The sequence below is a fragment of the Erpetoichthys calabaricus genome, chromosome 5, assembly GCF_900747795.2.
Source record: "Erpetoichthys calabaricus chromosome 5, fErpCal1.3, whole genome shotgun sequence".
Taxonomy (NCBI): domain Eukaryota; kingdom Metazoa; phylum Chordata; class Cladistia; order Polypteriformes; family Polypteridae; genus Erpetoichthys; species Erpetoichthys calabaricus.
In genome coordinates, this window is record NC_041398.2 from 209,215,236 (window position 1) to 209,233,667 (window position 18,432).

Sequence of the window (18,432 nt, forward strand, 5' to 3'; positions counted from 1 at the left end):
TGTTGCCCAGTCTGGCACACATCCATTCTACTTTGTGCTTTGCGCCCCCCACCATAACCATAGATGATATCTATGGGGGAGGAGTGAAAGCTTTAGATTTGTCAAAAATTACAGATCTCAATGTTTTAGGATCCCCTGATACCAAAACCGTCGATACCTCTATGATGGGTGTGTGTGTCTGTGTGTCACAGTTTCTTGAGGATGGTCTATAGCTAAAATGGCTGGACGGAAGATACCAGACTCGAAACTTAAGCCCGTTATGAGATGAAGATGTGCTGATTAATTTTTGAGCCAAATTGTGCAAGAGAAAGAGGCACTCTAGATGAACCCTCAAATACCGTAATTCTGCAATTAATTATAAATTCTTCTTGTCCGTGACCTATTTTATGATCAGAAAGATCAGGATCAATGTGGTAAATAATTATTGAAATGTTACAGAATAGTTTGGGTAACTTGGTACCTAGGGCGTAAAGCCTACTGACGCTCACATCTCACATTTTTCATATTCTGTCCCTTTGCGTTGGAGGGAGTGCTGCTATATTTCTGGCTTCAGACATTCCAGTCTTTACAACTTTCCTAGTTCCTGTTCTTCTTATTTTCTTTTCTTTTCTCTTCAACTTAAAGCTGTTTTGAAGGCATGCAGTCCCGATATCTCTGCTATTTCTTCTCACCCTCTTTACAATTTGTCTCATATTATCTCGAAATTGAAAACCAGTGGCTTCTTTGTATTCGATGCTATGGGATGCAGTCAGTGCCGGATTAACCAATAGGCACATGTAGCATATACTACGGGCCCCGCAATTTCGGGGGCCCCCAAATGGTGGACCCAATATTTAATGAAAAAGTGTAGCATTGAAAAACTGGTCTTTAAAAATATTATCTTTACGTTTTTAAACTGTAAATTTCTTACACAACAAAACTTTAGGGGCCCAACACATAAAATTCACATAAATATTATAAGATTCTTATTATAATCGAGAGTAAAATAATTATTTAGTCCGGTTTGAACTGTTCAGAATCTAAACTTCAGATGATGCAAACCAAAAGGGCCCCCAAATTTGAAATGTGCTACGGGCCCCCAAAGCTCTTAATCCGGCCCTGGATGCAGTTGACTGTTACCTATAATGGCGGTGCAGCAAAGGGATCTTCCTTTGTTTGCAAAAAAATTCTTTGGTTTGTAAAACCCTCATTTATCAACAGACCCAATTTAAGTTTGTTCATTTATTATATATTACTCCATGTAAGTGTTATGGCATGGATTTGTTTTCTAATCTTCAGTCCTGTCATCAGAGCTGGTCAGTCCATTAGGCGACATAGGGAACTGTCTAGAGTGTCGTTAACGAAGCTTAATAGGAGCATGCAGTGGACACTACAGCTGCAGAATCCCCATGAAAGCCCCCCAAGTGCTATGGACACAAAAGGGTTGCAGTTTTTATACACCAAGGGGTGTGTGCTCCATGCTTTTTGGCACACTTTTAATCATGTTTTGGAAATGCTCTCTGATCTAATGGTTCTAATCTTCTGTTTCCCATCCATTCTCCTAATACACATCTTCATCTTTACATTTTCCACCTATTGAGCCCATCTGTACTTCATCTAGTTCATCTGCAAGAGTTTATTTGCCTTAGAGACAGTTGTTCGAAAGGTAGCTCTAGCCTGTTGCTGGAAAAATACAGATCCCTAAAACCCATCCACTTTCCCTTACACCAACCCCCTGACCCCTCTGGTCATCATCACAATCCTGTCTCATATATTTAAAGGCTACTGAGGCTTCTTTAGCAGGGCTGACTGATGTGCCACCTTCCTTCTTGTCAGGCCACTTGTGTCTTTTAAATTACAGTCTTACAGTTGATGAATATACAGAGCTGGAGTCAGATTGAGTGGGCTTTGCCATTGGAGTGGGTTGTTGTTGTTTTACTATTATGTTAAAATTGGTGCAGATTTCTCTGTGTTCAGGTTTATGTGGTTTTAGTAAAAATCTGATAAATAATAGTGGGTGGTATTTTTCTTTTGCTGAAAAGACAGGGCCTATAGTTTAAATAAGACAGGTCAACAGCAGCTAAGGGGCTGCCTAGCTCTAAAGAGGCAAGCTAACATGGCTGGGCATATATCTATTAGGAGAGGCTGTGATTTTTCATAGTTACTACACGAACATTAAGGTAATAGAAATGACTCAAACATGCAAGCAGACATCAAGGTGATTTGCCTCAGAAACAGCTCCCAGAGGGTGTATAAAACAACACCTAACCACAGAGCGTTTGAATTTGGAATTGGCAGGAGAGTCAAGCAAGAGATTAATTGGCTATGGAGCTAGCATGGTCAGTATTGTAGAGGTGAGTACATTTTTATGTGCTTTCACAAATAGTGTTAGAACAACCTACTGAGACAGCCATATCCGTCTGTCTGTCTGTCTGCATTGTCTAGACCAATTTTTGTTGAAATCTGGCACACTTAGTCATCAGTGAAATTTGTTTGCACAGTTTATTTTTTGTTCATATATCATCAACTCATGGTGCTATGCAAAGTTTTGAAATTTAAAAATTTCTGATTGAAAAGCATTGGTGAATCTGCAAACTCATCTACTGCATCTTTAAACAGAGAAACATTCTGTGTGACTTCAAGATAGATAGATAGATAGATAGATAGATAGATAGATAGATAGATAGATAGATAGATAGATAGATAGATAGATAGATAGATAGATAGATAGATACTTTATTAATCCCAAGGAGAAATTCACATACTCCAGCAGCAGCATACTGATAAAGAAAAATAATGTTAACGTTTACCCCCCCGGGTGGAATTGAAGAGTCGCATAGTGTGGGGGAGGAACGATCTTCTCAGTCTGTCAGTGGAGCAGGACAGTGACAGCAGTCTGTTGCTGAAGCTACTCCTCTGTCTGGAGATGACACTGTTTAGTGGATGCAGTGGATTCTCCATGATTGACAGGAGCCTGCTCAGTGCCCGTCACTCTGCCATGGATGTCAAGCTGTCCAGCTCCATGTCTACAATAGAGCCTGCCTTCCTCACCAGTTTGTCCAGGCGTGAGGTGTCTTTCTTCTTAATGCTGCCTCCCCAGCACACCACTGCGTAGAAAAGGGCGCTCACCACAACCGTCTAATAGAACATCTGCAGCATCTTATTGCAGATGTTGAAGGACGCCAGCCTTCTAAGGAAGTATAGTCGGCTCTGTCCTTTCATACACAGAGCATCAGTATTGGCAGTCCAGTCTAATTTATCATCCAGCTGCACTCCCAGGTATTTATAGGTCTGGCTCTGCACACAGTCACCTCTGATGATCACAGGGTCCATGAGGGGCCTGGTCCTCCTAAAATCCACCACCAGCTCCTTGGTTTTGCTGGTGTTCAGTTGTAGGTGGTTTGAGTCGCACCATTTAACAAAGTCCTTGATGAGGTTCCTATATTCCTCCTCCTGCCCACTCCTGATGCAGCCCACGATAGCAGTGTCGTCAGCGAACTTTTGCACGTGGCAGGACTCCGAGTTGTATTGGAAGTCTGATGTATATAGGCTGAACAGGACCGGGGAAAGTACAGTCCCCTGCGGCGCTCCTGTGTTGCTGACCACAATGTAAGACCTGCAGTTCCCAAGACGCACATACTGAGGTCTGTCTTTAAGATAGTCCATGATCCATGCTACCAGGTATGAATCTACTCCCATCTCTCAGTATTCAACCACGAGTTAATGTACTGGTTCAATTTTACCTTAACAGTGTTTACACCAGCTTGTATATTTTGTATTTTTCCTGTTTCACTTGTCTGCTAATCGTTAGGATAACCAGTACAATACCAGGGAAAAAGCACACACATAAGCAGTACTTACAGCAGCATCCCTCTCCTGCTGCTTTAAGTAAGTTAACCATAAAAGTGCAAAACAAAAAGATACTTCTCTGGAAATGAATGGAAGAGAGAACAATTATTTAACTATATTTGTATACTCACTGCCCACTTTGTTAGGTACACCATTTCAACTGCTTGTTAACGCAAATATTTAATCAGCCAATCACACGGCAGCAGCTCAATGCATTTCGGCATTTAGACATTGTCAAGAAAACCTGCTGAAGTTCAAACTGAGCATTACAAAGAGGAAGACAGATGATTTAAGTGACTTTGATCATGGCATGGTTGTTGCATGGTTGATAAACCATCTCTAGGGTTTACAGAGAATGGTCCGATAAAAGGGAAATATCCAGTGAGTGGCAGCTTTCTGAGTGAAAATGCTTTGCTAATTCCAGAGTTCAGAGGAGAATGGCCAGACTGGTTCGAGCTGACAGAAAGCAGCAGTAACTCAAATAACCACTTGCTACAAATGAGGTATGCAGAAGAGCATCTCTGAATGCCCAACACGTCAAACCTTGAAGCAGATGGGCTACAGCAGCAGGAGACCACACCAAGTGCCACTCATGCCAGCTAAGAACAGGCAACTGAGGCTATGATTCATATGGACACACCAAAATTAGACAGTAGAAGAAGGGAAAAACATTTCCTAATCTGATGAGTCTTGATTTCTGCTGCAACATTCGGATGGTGATTGAGAATTTGGCATCAACAACATGAAATCATGGACCCATCCTACCTTGTATCAATGGCTCAGGCTGTTGGTGGTGGTGTAATGGTATTTTCTTGGCACACTTTGGGCTCCTTTGTACCAAATGATCATCGTTTAAATTCTACAGCCTACCTGAGGATTGTTGCTGACTATGTATATCTGTTTATGGCCGCAGTGTACCCATCTTCTGATGGCTACTCCCAGCAGGATAACGCACCATGTCACAGAGCTCAAATCATTTCAAACTGGTTTCTTGAACTTGACAATGCGCTCACTGTACTGAAATAGCCTCCACAGTCTCCAGGTCTCAATCCAGTAGAACACCTTTGGGATGTGGTGGAATGGGAGATTCACATCATGGACGTGCAGCAGACAAACCTGCAGCAACTGTATGATGCTGTCATGCCAGTATGGATCAAAATTCAGCACCTTGTTTCATCTATACTGCAAAGAATTATGACAGTTCTGAGGGCAAAACGGGGTCCAACCAGGTACTTGCAAGGTGTGCCTAATAAAGTGGCTGGTGATTGTAAGCCTGAATTGATTGATTTAATATTATCTGCAGATTATTATTAAAAAGAATAGACTTTAACAACCTGCAGCTAAACAGTGTTTGCACTAATTAATTACATGAAAAAGATTAAGGTCCACTGAGCGATATCAACACGGGATGGGGTTAAAAATTTGACTGCAGTTGGACAGCAGACAGAAGGCAACAAGGACCACACTGTGGTATGCAGTGTTTCGGTGCATGAAGAGGCTGATTGTGCCACAAATAGAACGGACAGGACAGAATTACAGTTTGCTTTTGCTAAAAGAGCTTCTTTGCAGTTAAACGTACAACAGACTGAGTGTAGGCTTTGGTTTATTTGGGGCCGAAGAGCTGCTTTTGCATCCATGTATCTTCAGACTCGAATTAAAATCTTTAAGATATTATTGTCACCCTTGATATTCTCGGTTCTTGGTTATTTGTATTGTGTAATTGTAATGAGTTACTGAATTTTAACTAACATTTTTTGCAATTTTTTGGTTTGCTAATACACTAAAACTGGTTCAACTGACAAAAATCCCCTGTAGCTTTACTTCAGCTCTCAGAAAAATCAACACTTTTTCCAATATTAAAAGCACAATCCACTTACAGTGGAACCTCGGGTCACGACCGTAATTTGTTCCAAAACTCTGGTCTCAACCCAGAGACCCGAAATAATTTCCCCCATAGGATTGTATGTAAATACAATTAATCCATTCCAGACTGTACGAGCTGTATGTAAATATATATACAGTGATCCCTCGCTATATCGCGCTTCGCCTTTCGCGGCTTCACTCCATCGCGGATTTTATATGTAAGCATATTTAAATAAATATCGCGGATTTTTTGCTGGTTCGCGGATTTCTGCGGACAATGGGTCTTTTAATTTCTGGTACATGCTTCCTCAGTTGGTTTGCCCAGTTGATTTCATACAAGGGACGCTATTGGCAGATGGCTGAGAAGCTACCCAACTTACTTTTCTGTCTCTCTTGCGCTGACTTTCTCTGATCCTGACGTAGGGGGATTGAGCAGGGGGGCTGTTCGCACACCTAGACGATACGGACGCTCGTCTAAAAATGCTGAAAGATTATCTTCACGTTGCTATCTTTTGTGCAGCTGCTTCCTGAAACGGCATGCTGCACGGTGCTTCGCATACTTAAAAGCTCGAAGGGCACGTATTGATTTTTGACTGAAAAACAAACTCTGTCTCTGTCTCTCTCTCTCTCTCTCTTTCTCTGCTCCTGACAGAGGGGGTGTGAGCTGCTGCCTTCAACTGCTTTGTGCCGGCGGTACTTCGCATACTTAAAAGCCAAACAGCCCTATTGATTTGTTTGCTAGAGATTGTTTTCTCTATCTATGTGACATTCTGTGCTCCTGACACGCACTCCTTTGAAGAGGAAGATATGTTTGCATTCTTTTAATTGTGAGATGGAACTGTCATCTGTCTTGTCATGGAGCACAGTTTAAACTTTTGAAAAAGAGACAAATGTTTGTTTGCAGTGTTTGAATAACGTTCCTGTCTCTCTACAACCTCCTGTGTTTCTGCGCAAATCTGTGACCCAAGCATGACAATATAAAAATAACCATATAAACATATGGTTTCTACTTCGCGGATTTTCTTATTTCGCGGGTGGCTCTGGAACGCAACCCCCGTGATGGAGGAGGGATTACTGTAAGCTCGCTCGCGCTCTCTCGTGCTCTCACGCTCTCGCTGTCTCTCACTCGCTCACACTCTCTCTCTCTCTCACTCGCTCCTGCTCTCACGCTCTCTCTCACTCGCTTGCGCTCTCTCATGCTCTCTTTCACTCGCTCATGCTCTTGCGCTCTCTCTCTCTCACTCACTCTCTCTCTCTCTCGCTTGCACTCTCGCACTCTCTCTCTCACTCGCTGCACAGTGAATGCACAGGGAGAGACTGAACATATGCGGAAATCATCAGTGCGTATGAACTGGAAGGGAAACTGGCTTGTTTGTCACCCGAGTGTGTGGTCGTGATCAGATGCAAAAGTTTGGCGAACTTTTTGGTCATAACCTGATTTGCACGTGGTCCGAGATGTTCGTGATCTGAAGTTCCACTGTATATTTTTAAGTTTGCCAAACTGTACATAACACATCTGTCTAAACTCTATTAATGCTCATGTGATAAATAATAGCAATGAAAACTTTTAACTCAAGTCATCACTGCCAGGTGTCACTTTCAAGTTATTTCAGAGACAACTGTGGGTTCTTCTTTTTTCTTGAAGGGGTTCCAACAAATTTGTCCACAGGCTTCTTCCTTGTCTGTTCATTTTCTGCTTTACAGAAAGTGCAGCCACTCAATATGGAAGATTATAAAATCCATTTGACAATTTTTGCACTAGCGGCTAATCAACAGATTGAAACTGCTGAGAGTACAGACATAATTAATATAATCAATATCCCTGCATTCTACTTTTTTAGATGATGAACACAGTGATTGTACTCCTCCTTTAGATTAAAAAAGTTTTACAACAACCCTTCTCTGACAACATCACCTGTTTAGAAAGAAGCATATCACCAACAGCTTTAATTGGAGCTATGGTTTCAAACTCATTTCTTCACACTGTTTCCCAGTGTGCCTATTGTTTACTTCTTTCTATGTGATTTGGCACTGTGTCTGGCTATGTTTATTATTTCCATCTAAATCATATCATTTTTCACAATTTAAGAAGTATGATGGACAGCATGCATGTGTTGGCATCCCTGTCGGAATAGGTCTCGGTCTCTTACCTGGATAGGAGGCCATGGTAATGAGGGGGCCAGTAAAAGGCTTGCCTTAAACAGGAGCTTGGCAGGAGATGCCACTGTTTATATGCTGGCAACCTGGTGGAGTTGAAGCAAGGACCCTTACCAGGCCAGGAGTCCAATGTAACAGAGAGTCTGAGGGAGATAATACATCAAGGGGAGCCCTGTTGTGTTCAGTGGGTGCTGCCAGGGGGAGCTCCCTGGGATTGTGATCCTTACTTTTCAGGGGTTTCAGTTTGACCCACAAGTTTTCCCTATGGGTTATGCCCTCGCACTGGAAGTACTTCCGGGTTATGCATAAAGGTGTGGAGGATGAATGAAGCTCGCCCTCAAGAAGTGGATGAGGAAGAAGAAAAGAAGAGAAAGAGAAAAGAATTGTGATTGTGTTTGTGTTGGGATAATAATAATAATAATAATAATAATAATAATAATAATAATAATAATAATTCTTTGCTCAAGGGCCCAACAGAGCAGAGTCCCTTTTTGGCATTGACGGGATTTGAACCGGCCTTTGTTATGGTAGTTTATTTTCATAAAACTTATTTTGAATCAGGGACTTTTGTCACTGTGGTTGTGTCTGCGGTCACGCAAACCTGTAGCTGTATCTTTGAGCTCAACAGAAGGTGAGAGCTGTTGTGTGTTGGTGTAGAGAGCAGGTGTATGTATGAGTAGACTTGTAGCCTTTTGTCAGCTGTGTTTCTTATCTCTTCCCTCTTATTATCGTTTACCTCTAATTTGTGTCCTATGCCAGGCCTCCGCAATCAGAACTAAAGTCCTTCGACTATGAAGATGCTTTTGGTTCAGACGTTTCTCTTAAAGATGAGATGAGGCAACGCTTCTCAGTGAACGCTCACTGGCGCCTTCCCTACCTCATTGTTTCAGATGGCTACATGGTCACCGTCCTCAACGTCTCCAGCAACTTCTTACCTTCTGCCTTCATGAGCTCCATCCTTCAGGATACCAGGCAACGGCTTAAGAAAATTAGGCAAACTCTCATGTTATCTCAGGTACAGAAGTGTTTGTTTTCTCAATGTCTATTACCAGATTGATATTGTTGTTGTTTTCTGTGCATAAGTTTATTGTGTATTTGTAATGTCAGTCATTTCCTAACCCGCTTAGTCCTGAATAGGGTCACGGGGGTCTGCTGGAGCATACCACAGCTAGCATATAGAGTAAGGCAGAGACAAACACTGAGCAGACCAGCTGCGAGCTGCGATTTTTTCCTTGTCACTTGTCATAGTTTTAAGAGCTGGGAGCAAGTTAAAGTGTCTATCGCGGGACTTCAAATTGTCTTCCGAGAAGATCACGTCTTGTCTCCCTAGTCTCCCTCCCAAAGATTTATATTTATAATAGAGAGATAAATCTCTATATATCAGAATTCTGTGTTGCCCTTTCATCTGTTCCTTCCCTGGTTTGGGGTTCAAATCCTTGTTTTTATTTTGTTTATTTTTTATTCTTTGTTTATATCAATTTTATTATTGTTTATTTGCATAATGCTTTACATTTTATTTTGTCTGTGTGTCTATGCCTGTGTTATTTTCTGTATGTTTTGTGAGTGGTCCCTGAGGAGGCGAGGCCATCTGCCCATCACCGCAAGGGACTGGCTTCATACATGTAAAGGCAGGGACATCCCATAGTTCCCTGTAGTTCATTCAAATGCAGTTGGGAGTCTAGGAGTGTTTATTTTGATTCTATCTGTACTTTGTGCTTTTGTGATTTTTTTGGGATTTTTGCATTACTTGGATTGTCTTTGCTGGCAACTATTGTTTTGTGTTTTTGTGTGCCACAGAGCTTCATTTTATTCCAGAGAAATTTTTGTTAAAAATAAATCCTTTCTTTTATAAAGAAAATCTTCGTAACCCTTCTGTGTTACTAGCCAGTGTTTTTGATGGTGTTTTCCCCAATAGTGGGCATTTTTGAACTGTTTTTGACTTACATGCTTTGGGACTCTCAAACATTATAACAAAAGGAAGCACTGGTACAAACAAAACAAAGACACTCTATGAAATGCAAATGTTTGTCAGTTGGTTTGCAGTCATTTACTTCACTTTGATTTAATGATTTAAAGAAACTGGAAATCATCTCAACTGATGACAGACATCCATTACATGTAGAACTAAACTTCAGTAAATCAGGAAGGATAGTTGCTTTGAAAATCCACACAAATCGCTCCAGAAACTCCTTTCTTCCTAGTGCCATACGACTTTTCAATAAGAAATATCGGAGATAATGTTTAAGGTTTTGATATATATCCTGTAACCTTTTTTTTTTTTGGTGTAAATATGTATTATCTAACTGCCTTACCTTAACCTTTCTTATTTCTATTTGTCTGTTTTATTTCATTCTGTCTGTTATTACATGCAACTGAGAAGGCAAATTTCATGTTTTCTTGTGTAAACATGACTAAATAAAGAAACCTAATCCTAAACCTAAACCTAAAACCTAAACCTAATGTTAAAACTTTTCCATAGATAGTCAAATAAGATCTAAATAAAATGACTATTTACTTGGGTTATGTAAGCTGAAATAAGGCTCCTCCACTTGGTGTGTGGACTTGTTAGCGGCTCATTTATTTTATAGAGGATTCACATGGAGTTGCTTCGTCTGCAGATCATGAAAGTCCAACTGAGATGCATGCGATCTGGTGACACTTCATTAAACTCATTTTGGTCTTGTACTGCTAAAAAATGAGACAGGAAAAGTTGCTTGATGAGCAAGTATCCTGTGATACTCATACATCTGAGCCCTGTCTGTAATAGGTTGTGTTTTATTTCATTTATTATTATTTGGACTTTTTTTGTCACCACTAGGGCTTTTTTGTAATACCACATTCCTGAATAGCAGACCCCCCTTTAATTATGTAAAATATGGTAATTTGTCTAAAACAGCAACACTTTAATAGTGAAGCATCCCCTCCATTTACCTCCATATTTGAAGAACATGTTATTCTCATTTCTACACTAATATGATGAAGCAGTCGTTAGTCTATCACAGCCCCACTTCAGAGGCTTAGAGAGTTACAGGCCGTGAACTCACATCTTACTTTAGGGCATAATTTGTGGGTTGTTGCTTACAGGCCTTTGGGGAAATTTGCTTGTTCAAAAGTCCTTGTAGAGGATCCATCCACCATTATCCAACCCGCTATATCCTAACTACAGGGTCATGGGGGTCTGCTGGAGCCAATCCCAGCCAACACAGGGTGCGAGGCAGGAAACAAACCCTGGGCAGGTTGCCAGCCCATCGCAGGGCACGCACGCACGCACACACACACACACACACACACACGCACACACGCACACACACACACACACACACACACACGCACACACACACACACCAAGCACACATTAGGGACAATTTAGAATCACCAATGCACCTAACCTGCATGTCTTAGGACAGTGGGGGGAAACTGGAGTACCCGGAGGAAACCCTTGTAGAGGATTCAAATAATAATACAACATTTTTGATCTGCTTCTTTTGTCAATACAACCTGTATTAGAATAAATATTTTCTTTGTTTACTGTGAAAAAAATATATACTTGTGGAATGGAATGGTACAGCTTCACAAATAGTGAGAGGTGCATCTGACACTGTTTTTGTTATAATTAATACATTTGACCATTACAGGACAAAGATGTTACACTGCTGTGCATATTTGTAGGAGTTTAAACCAGTGGTGTAGCTCGAGTTCGTGCCGATCAGGGCGGGGCGGTGCTTCAATTTGCTGCCCTCCAACATATCTGAATATGTTAACCTATTTAAATAGAAAATTAAAATGACATATAGAGAAAAATTAAAATAAATTTTGCATAGATTTATTCATATATAGAGAAACAGCAATAATTTTTCACATATAATTATTTATAAGCATCAACTAGACAAGAATATAGTATAGACGCACTGATAAGCCGTGTTCTAATTATTAGTTTAATATAATTATGCTGCGAAAACCAGAACCAGTGTAGTGTACAAGTGATAGGTGGGGATGAGTAAGAACGCATTCGGATTGTTAACGAAACAATATAATACATTTTAAATTAGCTGTTTATCTTCTTAGAAATTATTATCGGTGTAATGTTTATGTTTATTGTTGTTATTGCCTCATAAATTTCAACTGCTGTGTCTGATGCCGTCACAGAAGGACGTCCAAAAATTATTTTTGAAGAATTTGTGGATAAAAAGCAGAGAATTTTACTTTTTTCATTCATGAATGATATTTTGCCAATCCCTGCTGCTTACACACGAATTGTACTGAGCCTTTTGGCCAATAAAGCCACCCCCAAAAATGTGCCACCCATGGGACAGACCATCCCCTCTGCCCGCCCCTAGCTATGCCACTGGTTTAAATTAATTAATCTCTCTCTGTAAGTCTTTAGTAGAAGACAGCCTTACAGATTGGAATTGTTAAACTGTAAAATTATAAATTATTTATAAAACTAAAGACCAGAGCTTTTCAAATGGTGCTGTTAGAGGAAAAATTAATTCTGGCCTGTCTCTATACTGCATGTTACTTTTCGTTTTTTCCAAAACCGTTCGCATGCTGAAACCTGTTGTTCAGTCTGGTCCTGAACTGCAAGGTAAATCTTAAATATCCACAATCTTAATAGGAGCTGCCATGCATAGGTGGAATGCCGTCTTTATAATTAATTTGGGAAGCTTTAAAATGTTCTTTCTTTCTTTCTTTCTTTCTTTCTTTCTTTCTTTCTTTCTTTCTTTCTTAGCCACAAAACAGAGAAAAATTGAAGCAGCTTTCATCTATAAATCTGAGCTCTGTTCAAGATGAAGAGTTTAAAGCACATGCAGTGGAATCAACACCTCAGTTTCTTCAGGAGGATTATGAAGCCCAAGAAAAGAAAAACAATGACGTAAATATTGTGGTTTTCCTGTGTGTTTGTAGTATTTTATTATAGAATTGTAATTTTTTTTCAGATACTTGGAACTCAGATTCATGCTAACAATGTAAGATAAATGTTTCTAAAATTGTTAAATAATATAAGAATTGTACTTGGGTCATATTAACTTTTGTGAGTCTGCATCTCCATCTCAGCCTCAGCTTCATAACATATTTGCCTTTTAACACCACACATACAGAAAGTGCCAGAACATCCATCCATTTTCCAACCCGCTGAATCCGAACACAGTGTCATGGGGGTCTGCTGGAGCCAATCCCAGCCAACACAGGGCACAAGGCAGGAACCAATCCTGGGCAGGGTGCCAACCCACTGCAGGACACACACAAACAAACCCACACACCAAGCACACACTAGGGCCAATTTAGAATCGCCAATCCACCTAACCTGCATGTCTTTGGACTGTGGGAGGAAACTGGAGCGCCCGGAGGAAACCCACGCAGACACGGGGAGAACATGCAAACTCCACGCAGGGAGGACCCGGGAAGCGAACCCAGGTCTCCTAACTGCGAGGCAGCAGCGCTACCCACTGCGCCACCGTGCCGCCAGTGCCAGAATATTACAAACCAAATGAAAAACATTATTAAAATTTCAACCCAAAAGCAAAAGATTACCAATGCATATTTTTGACATTTCAAATTCAAAGGAAAAACATTATCAGCTTGTGTTTTGTAACACTGCAGAAAATGCAATAAAATATCTTTTTCACATCAAGCAAAACACACGCAGTAAATAATAGGTGCTATCCCGAGTTCTAAAGGCCTGTGCTGACCAACTTTGTGGTGTCCTCTGTCACCTGTTAAGTTTGTCCTTAAGGCTTCAGAAAGTGCCACTGCTGTGGAAAACACCCTGCATGGTTCCTTTTCCAAAGAAGACAGACGCCTTGTCACCTAATGACTACACACCAGTGGCACTTGCGTCTCAAATCATGAAGACCTTTGAGAGTCTGGTCCTGGATTATATGAGTCCTCTTGTGGTAGACCACCTGGACCCACTGAAATTTGCCTATTGTACAAAAATTATAGAGGAGGATGCAATTATTTGTCTGCTCCACAAGGCTTATTCTCACCTGGACAGAGCTGGCTGCACTGTGATGATTATGTTTTTTGAATTGTCAGAGACCTCCTGGGATCATTAACACATAACTGCATTTAACTGTGAAATAAATAGACTAGGCAATATCTGTAATCAGTACAAAAACATAGTCAATTAAAAAATAACAAAACAGAATTCTAACTTTCCTGTTCTAGAGTGTTTTTTTTATTTGAAACAAGGTGCAGACACTCTCTGAGCACATGGCTTGGTCCTTTTTCGCATGTTTGTGTTCACTTCCCTCTTGATGACCCAGTTGTCAGTCATATCCCAAACGTGTGTTTAACCTGAGTGGCAACACTAACTCAACTTGATGTTTTTTAGTGAATTTCCTCTGTGATGGACTGGCACCCTATCCAGGGTTTACTTGTGCCTTACACAAGCTGCGGTTAACATGGATACAGGTTTAGAAATGAATCAATCAATTAATAAATAGATGTGTGGTGTAATATTTTTGATGTTGTCTCAAAGCTATCAAGCCTTGAGTTCAGTCTCTACCAGAAGATTCCCTTAAGCAATTCATCTAACTTGCTGCTGCTCCCATTGTACATGGGTTACCTTTTGTTATAAATGTGTTTTACAATTTATTTCAGATCTCGTAATATTTTTCCCTTTTATTTATTTTGTAGTGCTACAGTAACCATTGCAAGTGCTATATTCTCATATGACCCCTTTTGCTCCTGTATGCAGTGCAGTGGCGATGAATCCAATGAAGACAGCCTGAGCCTTTGTGATTTTGCCCCAGAAGTGCAGAGTGGACATATTGAGTTTGCCTCTATGTTTGACACCATCCATGCAATCCCAGACTTGACCGCTGAAAGCAGTGACACATCTGCACAAATTCCTCTCGTACAGAAGAACCTCCTGATGGTATGGAGTGTGGGAGTCTCCATTGGCAGAATTGAGAGAAAGAGGTCCCTTTTAAAAGACACCATCCATTGCCTTGTCCATTTGGCCCACCTTAGTCAATTTTTGGAACTTCCCCTTCCTGCTTCTCTAAAACTGAAGAATAAGATGGATCAGAATAAGACACTGAAAAGAGATGCCTGGATGTACCCGATTCTCCAGATTTTTAAATACTTCCTAACTGTTCTTTACTGGGACATGACTCACAAGGAGTGCCTTAGTGTCACTGTGGAACTGGTAAGGGAAATTGTGAAACTGTTTGTTTTCCCACGGAGTGGCCTTACTTCTCCTCAAGCCCTAGCAAATGCACTCTTTGTTCTGAAGCTGACATCCCAGCATCTAAATGTGATATATACTGCTCAAAGTCAGCTGGCATCCAATGGAGCACGGCTGGATATGTTCTCAACTCCATTTCTACAGGAGGGCCTTGACTTGGAGAAATCTATCAACTTCTCTGTAGTGGCACCTCAAAAGGTGGATAGACAACAGAAACCTTCTGACAGGTGTGTTCACACTTTTTATTATTTTAAACTTCGTACAAAAGGTAACTCTGAAGCAGTTAGAGATGTCCTGTGATGGCCAGTGTAAAGTTTCAATGAAATTATCTCATAGAACTAGGTAAGAGAATAAAGTTAATGCTGAAAAGAATCTTTTTAAGTAAAACCAGAAAAAAAATCATAAACCTTACAGTAGGTACAATTTGGGCGTACTAAATGAAAATAAAATGAAAAATTACAGAAAATTTTCATAGAAAATATAGGAGAATGGGAGCATTTAACTCCAGACACAATGATGCACCCAAAGCAGAGGCGTGACCACGGGGTGGGGGTTCGGGGCTGGGGAGGGCACTGCGCCCCCTCTGGAGAAGAATAACATCTGATTTTCAAAACTGAGTTGCTTTCCAATTGGCCCGTTTGAATTTGGTGCGTATCCGTCAGTACCTTCTCCACTAGACAGGCACCGTGCTGCTCACAGTTCACTTCGTCGCACATTTTGCAGCACGTTTTGAACTTGTTGACCGCATTCTTTAATTAAAACAGCGTATACTGTACGTTCCATTCTTCTTTTATTTTCTGGTTGGTAACACCAAAGGCTATGCATAGGTGGCTTATTAAAAAGCAGACATCTTCAACCTCTGTCCCTCTGCAAGCTGCTGGCTCCATGGCTGAGCCCAGCACCGCTGCTACCAACACGGAGCACAGCGCACCCACGTCGGGAACTGAAACTCCAAAAGATGTAGATAAGCCTACACAATCCTCCAGCTCTGCGCCCGTGTCGGGTACTCCAAACCTCTGCCTTCAACAAAATATACAGTCCAGTCTGCCTGACTTAAATATGGATAGCCCATCCCAGCCCATTTTAATTAATTATCCCAAGCGCGCATTCGGAAAGACACTCAGATGTTTTAATGCAAGCTGGTATCAGTCTCGACCATGGCTTGAATATTCTGTTGTCCGTGATGGCAGCTTTTGCTTTGCCTGCCACAAATTTAGTGTTTCCAATTCAGACCGCAAGGACATATTCACCAAACACAGCTACACTAATTGGAAAAAAGCTGTAGAAAAAGACGGTGGCGGCTTCCACAAACACGCGTCTAGTATCCCGCACGTCAGAGCCATGTCTGCATCACAGCACTCATCATTGGCGTGTCTTCAGCTGCATGCAAAAGCTCTTTCTCTACTTTGAACCGCATTCTCACTCCACTCCGCCGAACAATGCTGCATTCAAGGAAGAGAGATTTAGTCATTCTGGCACATGAGATAAACATCACAGAAAATCTAGACATGAATGAATTTATTTCAGAATTTGCCAAGAGTAACCGCAGACTGGTCCTATAGATAATATCCAGGTTAAACACTGGAAACTGTTGTCCTATAGCCTCCCATGACCACAATAAGCCACATTTCTGTTCTTGCTCTCATATGTTGTACACATTTGACTTTATTGATATTTACCTTGTTGGTGTAGTTCTATATTTGTTCACAAAAAATAATAATACAAGTTCCATTGCCTCTGTTAATTTTATTGAACAATAGGCTATGATTTATGCCACAAATTTTGCTTTTATATGTTATATAAAACTATGTTGTTATTATTATTTGACCCCCCTACAAAAATGGGGATGGATGGATAGATGGATATTCCCCCCAAATGCCCACCCATACGTAATGTTCTGGTCACACCTCTGACCCAAAGGTGATACAAAAACCTTTCTAATTCTTGAATGTGCCCATTTCAAAGCAGCAAAGCCCCCTTCTGCCTTTCAGAGGTTTTTTTAGGAGAACTAAATGAGTTTGGAGAAAATTAATTTTACTGAATGAAGAAGGATTATTTGATCTTAACAGTACACACGATGGATAAATTGGAGTCACAAAGAAGCAAATAATTACAAAAAGCATAAAATAATTAATTGCATAGTATTCACCTCCTTAAAGTCAGTATTTAGTACATTTGGCAGCCATGACAGCCTTCAGTCTGTGCACACAAGGTTCTCTCTCTGTCAGCTCTGCCATTTTTCTCTCTTCTTCTTTGCAAAACCGCTCAAGCTCTGACAGGTTGCCTGGGGATTGTGAGGCAACAGAATTTTTCAAATCCATCTACAAACTCTCCATTGGATTGAGATGTGGACAATGACTTGGTCACTGCAGGACTTTAATGTTTCTAAGCCGTTCCTGTGTGGCTTTAACTTTACACTTGGGGTTTTTGTCTTACTGGAAAACAAATCTTCTCCCAAGGCACAGGTTTCTTGCAGACTGCATCGGGTTTTCTTTTCAGGTTTTCTTTCAGGATTTCTCTGACTTTGCCATTCATTTTGCCCTCTACCTTCCCAAGCCTTTCGGAGCCTGTTGCAGAGAAGAATCCTCATAGTGTGATGCTGCCACCTCTAAGCTTTCACGGTGGGATGGTGTGTTTTAGATAATACATGATGTTTAGTCTGATCCTTTAACCTTCTTCCATCTGACTTGAGAGTCTCCCATGTGACTTCTGGCAAATTCTACCTGAGACATCAGGGGTGTATTTTTTTTAACAATGGCTTTCAATTTGCTAATGTAATATAAGGTTGTGACTGGTGAAGCACCATTGTTGTCTCTCCAGTCTGAGCCTCTGTAACTTGTAGCTCCTTCAGAGTCCGCATGTGTCTCTTGGTGGCATCCCTCGCTAGTCTTCTTCTTGCACGGTCACTTAGTTTTTGTGGATTGTCTGCTCTAGTCAGATGTACTTCTGTGTCATAATCCTTCTATTTCTTAATGATTCATCTGAGATATTCAGTGACTTGGATATTTTCTTGTCTCCATCTCCTAACTTGTACTCTTGAATCACTTTTTCTCTAGTTGCTTGGACTGTTCTTTTCATCTTTATTGTGTAGGCTAGGCCACCATACTGACTGACCACAAGTTGGACCTTCCAGATACAGGGGATGAATATTTATGTGATCAATTATTTTGTGTTTTATATTTGTAATCTAGTTCACTTTGCAAAGAACTGTTTGCAATTTGACATTAAACAGTGTTTTTGTGTAATAGATGTCAATGAAGCCAAATTAAATCCACTGTGATTCATGTTGTATAATAATACACTGTGAAAGCTTGCATGGGGGCACTGTGTGCCTTCCAAATGTTTTTCTCCTTGTGCAGAGCAAGTGCTGGCCTTTTCATCCCCATAGCACA

The 18,432-nt window shown here is 40.8% G+C and overlaps 1 protein-coding gene across 1 annotated transcript in view; it reads left to right on the forward strand.

Annotated features, from left to right (window-relative positions):
- LOC114652873 (ciliogenesis and planar polarity effector 1-like) overlaps window positions 1–18,432 on the forward strand; it is a 122,297-nt gene that overhangs the window by 44,037 nt on the left and 59,828 nt on the right. Inside the window, exons 9-13 of the mRNA XM_051928577.1 lie at window positions 8,608–8,863; window positions 12,578–12,721; window positions 14,549–14,728; window positions 14,867–15,001; window positions 15,089–15,267. Of these exons, the coding sequence (XP_051784537.1) occupies window positions 8,608–8,863; window positions 12,578–12,721; window positions 14,549–14,728; window positions 14,867–15,001; window positions 15,089–15,267 (894 nt within the window). The remainder of the gene's footprint in view (window positions 1–8,607; window positions 8,864–12,577; window positions 12,722–14,548; window positions 14,729–14,866; window positions 15,002–15,088; window positions 15,268–18,432) is intronic.